At 35.4% G+C, this 10,208-nt stretch overlaps 1 protein-coding gene across 1 annotated transcript; it reads right to left on the bottom strand.

Annotated features, from left to right (window-relative positions):
* Positions 1–1,577: 1,577 nt before the first annotated feature.
* On the bottom strand, positions 1,578–6,585 carry LOC307167023 (P2Y purinoceptor 14-like). Its single transcript, XM_079885895.1, has 4 exons — positions 6,544–6,585; positions 4,773–4,890; positions 2,945–3,219; positions 1,578–2,391 (listed from the first exon to the last, which is right to left on the bottom strand). The coding sequence occupies exons 2-4, from the start codon at positions 4,875–4,877 to the stop codon at positions 1,788–1,790; spliced, it is 984 nt and encodes a 327-aa protein (XP_079742021.1). The 5' UTR covers positions 4,878–4,890; positions 6,544–6,585; the 3' UTR covers positions 1,578–1,787.
* Between the last annotated feature and the right edge of the window lie 3,623 nt (positions 6,586–10,208).

Consider the following 10,208-nt stretch of genomic DNA (forward strand, 5'->3'; position numbering starts at 1 on the left):
TTTTTTAACTGCAGGCTTGATGAGCATAAGAGACTTCTTTCAAAAACATTAAAAATAGTAATGTTTCCAAACTTTTGACTGGTACTGTATATGCAAACCAGATATGAGTTATTTGTGAGCATAATGCACACTATGACAAAATTTTTATTTTTATGTGAATAAACTAACAAGAAAATTGAATATTTACAGAACATTCCTGAATTTAACTTAAAAGTGCAATGTAAGAATTTCAATTTAAACAGAATAACTTAAATAACTTAAAGTAACTGAAATACTTTGCAAATCAGTTTTACAAATCCAACCAAATACATTAGAGCATAAAAGTAATACAACACAAGAACATTTACCACAGTTGTCTGAAGAGCTTTCCTGATTTATTATCATTAGCTCTCCATATGAGGATTGAGTGGGAGTTCAAAGGGGACTTAAATACGGATGTTGTGTTTGTCAGGCACAAGCTGGTTTCCTCTCTTACCCCACGCTGAGTGCTGTGAGACTGTTAGAAAACTGCATTTATTATTATATAATGTATTTACAGTGGTGGCCAAAAGTGATGTCTGTAGGGGATTTTTGTTTTTAATGATCCTACAAGTTTTATTAATTAAACCATCAAAGAGGAAAATATGAGGAATGAACAAAATACTAACGTGGTTAAAGTATTCATCTGACAAAATTATTTGGCAAAAAAAGGCAAACTACAGCTACAGGTTTTATTTTCTTATGCAATAAAACAAATGCAGATATAAACACAAAAATCTCCCTGCAAAAAGGTTTCATTGCTTTAGCACAAATAAAACAATTAAATTCAAGCAAATTTTTAAGAATATTTAAATAAAGGGCCATTTTCCTTGGCTGGACATCATGTTATAATTGCATATTTAATATATATTTTAAGATTTTATATTAATATTTGTGTCAAGCTAAATAAAACAAAGAAAAGTCTTAAAACGAAAATAAATATTTCTGTACTGCTACATCAATAATTAAACAAATAAATTGTCCAAGTGAACTTTTGGAAGCTTCCATTGTCACCTTGTTACACTTCTTGTGTTCCCGGTCAAAAATGACTGGCCTACAAAAAATAGCTTATTAATATCTCATACTATATTATCACCCAAAATTGGATTCAATCTTTTTGTCAACTTGTTTTCTTTCAATTAGGACTGGTTTTATATTTATATTTGCTTCTGATTAATTGTAGGCCTCATTTATCTGAGAGTAGGCATCTCATTTTTGACCAGGAACACCACAAGTATAACTTTGTGCCATTTTGTACAAAATAAAAGTTTTTCAAAACAAACTTCCTTGTGAAAAATTAAAGTAGACTAGTGTGATCAACAGTGGCAATTTTTTTATATTTTATTTAATATTTCCAAAAATATTCAAAAATAATGCTTTTTTACTCAAAAAATGAGATGCCTACTCTCAGATAAATGAGGCCTACGATTAATCAGATGCAAATAGAAATATAAAACCAGTCCTAATTGAAAGAGAATAAGTTGACAAAAAGATTGAATCCAATACTGGGTGATAATATAACATAACAAGTGATTTATAAGCTATTTTTTATAGGCCGGTCATTTTTGAACGGGAACAAAAAAAAGTGTTATACGGTTTTGAACACAACCTGAGGGTTAATTCAGATAGGGGCGACATGGGACCCATGGACAAACCCATGAAGGGCCGATATCATGACCATATCTTGCCTACATCATGAAATGGGCTGGACTTTAATTTTTGCAGTTCTGTTTCGTGCCGCTAATCACACATTTCGCCTTTAGCTCAACTTACTGGTTTCTTTGCTGAAATCTTTGAAGGTTAAGCCGGGCCCTGAAGGTCTTGCAAAAGACAAAGTAAATAAGTGGATCCAATGAGGCATTTAGCACTGCAAGCAGGACGGTCAGCTCCTTGATGATGTAGAAGGCCTGAGCTGCTGTACAGTCATGCAGCTTGGGACTGATGAACACGTGCGGCAGTCTCACCATATGATAGGGCACAAAGCACACGCAGAAAACCGCCACCAGTACTCGCATGTTGCGTTTTGACTTGCTGAGCTGTGTGTTCCCAGGCTTTTCCGGCATCGTGCGCTGAGCTTGTCGAAGCCTCTGTACGTTCCCCCAATAAAATAGAATCAGGGAGACCAGCACAGACAAAAATACTAAAAAGGAAAGGATATGCATGACCAAGTAGATCCGTTTGAGCAAGCTGTTATGAAAACTTTCACAGCTAAAACCACTGTTGGGAGTGTTTTCTTTATCAGAACTGACAAAAACAGCAATGTAGACACAAACAAAGGACAACAGGACAGCCCAGGTCACTATGCAGATGTAGCGGGTCGAGCGGACGGTTTGCAGCATGTGAGTCTCCAGTGGCCGGACGATCCTTATGTACCTGAAACAAAGGAGCAAAGAATTCAAAGAATACAGAGAAGGCTTTCAAAATACAGAAACAGTGTTTGTGACGTTTGCGGCTCCATGACTTGCTACTGAAGTAAAATATAATCATATGTTGAACTGTTAATTAGACTAGCCTTTTCTTTAGTGTGTAATATTTTTTAGGAATATAGACACATTCATATGTATTATCCCTTTATTTAAATATTATTTAAAAAAAAAATCTATGCATATTTTTAATTTGCATGGTAAGTTCAAGGGTGGGAGGGTGGGTGGATGGGTGCATGGATGGATGGGTGGGTGGATGGGTGCATGGATGGATGGGTGGGTGGATGAGTGGATGGATGGATGGATGGATGGATGGATGGATGGATGGATGGATGGATGGATGGATGGGTGGATGGGTGGATGGGTGGATGGATGGATGGATGGGTGGGTGGATGGGTGGATGGATGGGTGGATGGATGGATGGATGGATTGACTATATTTCATGGTGCCCTGAAGGTCAGAAACCAATTTAAACGGATGGACGGACGAATGAACATCCATACCTGTTTGCAGCAATGTAGCCCATGAAGAGAATACTGGAGTACATGTTGAGGTAGGAAGCTGGAGCACCAAAGATACAGTAGATACGCTGTATTTCCACTGAAGTGCTTGCAAATTTGATAATGCGTAATATCAAACACAGGCAGACAAAGAAGTCTGCTATAACCAGATTCTTGAGATAGACTGTGATGCTGGACTGGCTTGCAGATTTACAAAAATACACATATATTGCAATGCTGTTGAGTGCCAGGCTTGCCAGAAAAACCAGAGAGTATACAGTAGGCTTGGCGCGATAGTCGGTGTTACCGGTGTTACACGGTGTTCAGTCGCAACACCGGTTGCATCACTTGCCCACCGCAGCACCGCAAAAAAAATTTTTTTTAAAGCAATTAGGCTACGCAGTATCCGTATTTTCTGTCACCAGTTGACTAGCGTTGTATGATCACGCTCAACCATTCAAGCGCGACAAAACAAGAGACCGCGCTGTAAGTCCTGCCTATTACACACACACGCACACACGGAAAAGACGCGCGTCAGTATCGAGTTCTCTTTTCGGCCTTGAACAAAACATAACACACACAAATTATGCCAAAATGTCTGTTTTGTCGAGTGTTCTCATAAGAGCAAATGATTTAAATAATATCATAAATGAATGTAGAGATTTGTGAGAAAATGGGACGCGTGTCAGATGGAGTGTCATTAATGTTAATCAAAGAACAAATGTAAGAGAGTAAATTACTCACTCAGACCCGGCGCCAGGAGAATTAGTATACCGGTAGCCTAATAATCATGAATACACTCTCTTGTGTGCATGAATGAATCTTTTAACACATCTCCGGCGAACGGCTTCTTCACGCAAAAGAAAAACTCTTCATAAAGCGCAGTGAAATTCATGTGGCGTTTCCTGATGGAACGAGGTTGTTCGTTAACTTCATTTTATACGTGCAATTCACACGAGCTCTAAACGAATGTGAGACTGCTGCAATTAGTCAAACTTTATTAATGAAACAAAATCAGAGGGAATAGTTTCTTTAATGTATTTTTTTCTTTTATTTTTTTTTTTACCGGTTGGCCACACGGCTTTCATAGTTTTCAGTTAGGCTAGTGCGGAGACCAGGGCCGGGTTTCCCGATAACGATGCATCTTGGATCTTAAGAGCGTTCTCTATGTGCAAGGTTACGCTCGTCACACGCCGCAATTCCACGCGCGTTTCCAAAAAATGCACTTAACATGAATGCGCGAGAACGCATTCGTGATACTTAAGAGTCGCTGTCCATTCGCGAAGTGCTGAAATAATAACATGCGTTTTTCATAATAACGAACCCACCATTCAAACACTGTGGTTGAATCCGAAATCGCGCCCTATACACTCAAATAGGGCGTTATTGTTCTCAACATAATCTCAAGCAGTGAAAAATAGAGGACACGGACAACGCGCTGAAAGACAGGACCGAGCAGGTAATATTTAATATGAAACAAAGTCTCAACTTTCAAATTTGGTCAGTCAAACAAAAATAAAATAGGCCTACCGTTTTTTGGCTCTTTAATGTGTCGTGACAGATTGCCTCAGTTAAAGCCAAGTTCAAATCCACCGAAGTTTATCAATAACTCTTCTGACTGCTTTATCGCACAAAAATGGTGGAATTTGATTGGTCAGATCGCATGTCAATCAAACTCAATACGAATGATGAATTGACGCCATGTAAAAAAAAAAAAAAAAATACATCACTCTAACACCCCCCACCCCCACGATGAAACCGGTAATACCGGTGTTGTCACAAGTCGATTAACCGGTGGGAGAATATTATCACCGTCACATCTCTAGTATACAGATATAAAGAATGTACGAGCTGGCATTTCAGACAAGCCACAAGTTCCTTGAGTTGAATTGGTTGTGTTCTGGTCCATGATCGAGCCGGATGGTGACACAGACATGAGACGTTATCTGCTGGAAGAGAGGTTGAATTTTATTATACAAAATGAGGACATTTTCCAAAATACCACAAACACTTTACTATAAGGTTTCATTTGTTACCATTATTTTACATTAATCTATGTAATAGTTTTATATTTTAGTTCATATGAACTAGCAATAAAGAATACTTCTACAGCATTTATTAATCTTAATGTTAATTTCAACTTTTAATATTATATTTTTTAAAAATCCAAAGATGCATTTGTTTACATCTGTTAATGCACTGTGAACTTAAACATAAACAATGAACAATAATTTTTTTTACTAACATTAACAAAGACTAATAAATGCTTTAAAAATAGGTAACACTTTATTTCGATAGTGCACTTTAGGCTCTCTACTATCTATAAGTAACGTTGCAACTACATGTCAACTAGCTCTCATTAGAGTATCAGTAGACTGTCTGCTTAATATCTGCTAACACTTTATTTTGATGCTCCCCCAACAGACATTCTAATATATATAGATATATAGTCAGATATATATATATATAGTTCATTGTTAGTTCATGTTAGCTAATACATCCTTATTGCAAAGTGTTAACAAAATGCCTTAGTGCTATCATCACACTGTAAAAACAAAAAACAAAAAAAACAACGTTTATTTGAGTACACTAAACTTAATTTACTATGTTTGTCCATTGATTTGTCATATGTATTTGAATTGACAAAATTAAAAAAGTAAGTAAAGCATACAAGTGGTCCTTATGTCTTTCATTTGTTGGTGAACTACTTCTTTAAGTACACTTAAAGAGAAACTGTTTATAACTAATTTTTTCTTTATCTATTTTGCTCATACTTAAAAATTAATTTGAGTACATTTGAGTTCAGCTTCCTGTCTTCAACCCTTAACCACAATTAAGGTCAAAGCTCAGCACACAGACAAACTATTTCACACCAAAGTGACACATCCAAATCATTTTTTGATCACTTTTATTCATTACTTTTTGTATTTATTTAGATTTTTCGATGTTCACTTCACTAGATGCTCACATTTGTTACATGCCAAAACCTGAGACCAAAAAAGTGTCTCATTCTTTCTCTAATAATGCCTTGCTGAGAACAAAGAAAGTATTTGTTTCTGGACGTGTATGTAAATTAAATTTATATATATATACAGTACATTCATGTTTCACTTCTACTCTTTGGCCAAATACAGTGATTAACACTTTACAATAAGGTCTCAGACGAACATGAGCAATATATATTTACAGCATTTACTAATGTTATAACATTACACTCTAAAAAATGCTGGGTTGTTCAACTCATGTTTGGGGTCAAATATGGACAAACCCAACCACTGGTTTAAATGATTAATTTCTAAAGTTTAATTAAAATTGTTAATTAAAATGAACATATTCAATAGAAGTGTTGTTCCCTGTTGCTCATGTTAACTAAATGTAGAACAAATGGAACTTTACTTTAATGTGTTACAAACATAAATAAACATGTTTGATACTGTAGCTACAAGAGCAACTAAATCTTTACAGAAGTTGACTTTTGAAAATCTCCGTCATATTGATTAAACTCAATTTGAGCTGAATTAATTTGATTTTTAACACACATTTCTTTTCTTTTTTCGACTAATTCTGTATTTTCACATGATTTAAAACAAGGCATGACTCACCGTAGCTCTCTATCTTGAAGCTCTACAGAAGAACACTGTCTGTCACTTCCTTAAAGAACAGGAACTTCAGTGCCTAATATGTTTTAGATGACGCGGTCTAATGTGTTTTTTTTTTTTTTTTTTCAGTAATATGACATTTGGTAAATTGCAAAAATGTAACAGAAGTTATTTGAAGTTGGTTTGTGACAATTTATTCAGAACTCTCTTTTGCTGTTTGCTCAGAAATTGATATGAATTATGAAAGGCATTCTCAGTTCAGTTCTGACTGACAAACAGCACTGTCTTAAACATCTAGTGTGGCTCACACGAAAAGTTCATCGTCTAACACTTTATTACTCCTCACCATATTGTTTTCGTCTAAATAAAGCCAGATGACCTCTCAGCTCATGTTTGCAGTCCACCTCCGCATTGACTCTTTGCATGTTTTCTCAGGACAGCGATGACCCCCGGCTCTGCTACTTTCTGACCCTCTTAACCCCCTGGAATAAAGACAGCATGTCTTTCTCAACTTTCCTCTTTACTGGGAAAATTAGCTTTTTTCCCCCTGTATTTCTCTGTGGATGTCGGGAAATCTCTGGCTTTGGTGTTCCACATTGAACAAACAAGACATAAATAGTATACAAACAGAAACGATGAGATTACAAGCAGCATTTAGCATGACACATGTAGGTCAAATGACTGAAATTGTATTCAGACACTTCATAGAGAAGAAACGAAAACAGCACATGAAGAAAATGCAATATTGTTTGTTCGATGATAATTACTAATTTCAAAAATAAAGATTGATTGAACTAAAAAAACAGTCTTTGCTTAATGATATGGCTGTATAAGTTTTTGTTTGTTATTGTTGTTGTTTAGCCATTTTACTTCCACATTTCTTGTAAGGTGGGATGCACCACGTGTACTTTTATTATAGAAAAACGGTAACACTTTACAATAAGGATAACTTACATGAACTAACAATGAGCAATACATTTGTTATGTATTGTATTGTATTAACAAATACAACCTTTGATTTTAAAAATATATTGGTAAATGTTGAAATTAATGTTAACTAAGATTAATAAATGCTAAAGAAGTATTGTTCATTCTTAGTTCATGTTAACTTAACTAATGTTAACTAATGAACCTTATTGTAAAGTGTTACCAGAAAAACATTTGAGTGCAGATCCACAATGTGTGAGATGAGAATACACTAAATAAGAGTAAAATAAGCATTGCTTTATGTTATAATAGTGCTTTATAATCAAATATAGATATAACTATATAATATAATATGTGCAAAATATGTCATGCCCACTAGAGCCTCATCAAAAGTAAACTAAACTTGGAACATGTCATGTTCAGAGAAAAAGTTGCTATGGCTACTTGCATACCTGAAAGTTAAAGTTGAGGTTATTCGCTTACGCTGAGTAAACTTACCCAGGTAAGTTGCATAACATGTTTTCTTGAATACCCCCCGGTAACAAACAGGAGATAAACAACACCAAACAAGACCATGAGAAACACTGGGGATTAAATACACAAGGTAACATGGGGCAAACAAGGGACAGGTGTAAGTGATTAGTTACTATGGAAACGAATCAAGGTAACTACAGAAACTAACAAGGTAGGCAATGAAACGAAGGAAACAGGAACTAAATGTGTTTTCACGCCATGCTGAAATTACCGTAATTATGAGATTTCAACTCGTAAAAAGCGCTCACGTCATCGTAGAGCTCGTACTTACAGCTCCTACTTGTACCACCCGACTGCTGCAGATTCATTTAGGCGTTGATAGTGGTGCCATAGAAACACACAATTCCCTGTTCTAGGGCGTGAACTGCTCCGAATACAACATCATGTGTTGTAATTTTGATATTTTAATAATGACATGGCGTGAACGCAGCATAAACACAGAAGATGACCAAATACAGGAACAATGAGAACAAAACACAGTCCGAAACCAAGAACCACAAAACCATGGGAACAAGAAATGATGAGGCATATGCGTGACATCATGTATATTGCAAAACTGTGATGCTCATAAGTCACCTTCCCGTCATCAGATCACACCTCTAACAAACTATTGTTTAGCAAAGAAAAGAAGAAAAAAAAAACTCATCAGAAACATCAAAGTACGTAAGCAGAACAGTGCTGTTGGCTGAGACGGCTTATATTCATTCATACATCAAATGTGTATTATAACATTACTTTATATTTCGGTTTAACACTGCAATTTGAAAATGCTTTCATTTTGAGAATGTCAAAGGACGGTGTGTTTGTTTTTGTGAAAACTGAAAGTGAAAATATGTGAATTGGAAATTGTTTCACTGTCCGCTGAGTGTTTTGATTTACAGTAACACGAGTCAAACGATCCTTCCTACCGTGACAGAAGCTGAATCTTGTGATTTGTTGACTTCCTCTGGTCTAAAGCTCATGTGTTTTTGTCTGTCCTCTGTCCTCGGTGCTGAACCACATCAGGTGTGTCAACCGGAGGGACAACGCTTCAGAAGGTGGTGTTATGTAACGCATCAATAATGGGCAAAGAGCAAAAGTGCTTTTAGTCATAGTAAATGTAATGCCTTATAGGGTTATGCAAATTTAACTATGATACAAATAATAACAAAAACATTCTTAAAAGTGATCACATGGGATAATGCACCACAGAAACTCAATATTTATTACTAACCTGACCCAGAAAGATCAATCATTTATATTATATTGAAGGGATAGTTCACCCAAAAATGAAATTCTGTCATCATTTACTCACTTTTACATTGTTCCAAACCAAATGTAAAGGAAGATATTTTGAAGAATAAGCAGTGTAAATGATGACAGAATTTTCATTTTTAGGTGAATTTTCCCTTTAACAGATGTTACAGAATCATTTATACATATTAGATTTAGATTTAGATGTATCATTTACATCATATTTTAATTATTCTAATATGCTGATATATTGAAAGGTTTCGCTGCTTAATATTTTTGTGGAAACTGTGATATACTTCTATTGAAAAGTCTGGGGCAATCTTTAAAAAAAAAAATAGAAAGATGCATTAAATTGATCAAAAGTTACAGAAAAGACATTTATATAATGATATTCATGAATATGCTATTCATGTGGGTAAAGATGAGTCAGTCCATCTCATGCCAGTTCCCAATCCTGAAACCCTCTAAACCCCATTAGTTTCTCTTTCTATCGCATGCCTATACCTGGCAAGTCAAGTCAAGTCAAGTCATCTTCATTAATATAGTGCTTTTAACAATGGAGATAGTTTCAAAGCAGCTTTACAGAGAGATAAAGTGTAAAAATGAAATCTCACACACCATCTTAAATGGGTGACTAACTTCCTCTTTCTATTTCCTTTTTGTCGCTTCTGCAGCTCTAGCTCTAACCAATTCTGCGACTCATTTTGTCAAGTCAAGGATCAAAAAAAAAAAAAAAAAAAAAAAAAATTGCACCTCAGCCCACATAAATGAGCTGAATTTAGTTCAGTTCAGTTAGGATTAGGTTAGGGAAATAACACACACAAAAAAAGGAAATAACTTTAAAAGAGTTGCATCAGCTTTCTTCATCATTTCTTATTTTGTTTTTCATGGAAGATAGACAGTCATGTGGGTTTGGAACGACATGCGTGTGAATGAATGGCATTTTGATTTTTAAGTGATGTATTTCTTGAAGC

The sequence above is a fragment of the Squalius cephalus genome (genome assembly GCF_949319135.1).
Source record: "Squalius cephalus genome assembly, chromosome: 11".
Taxonomy (NCBI): domain Eukaryota; kingdom Metazoa; phylum Chordata; class Actinopteri; order Cypriniformes; family Leuciscidae; genus Squalius; species Squalius cephalus.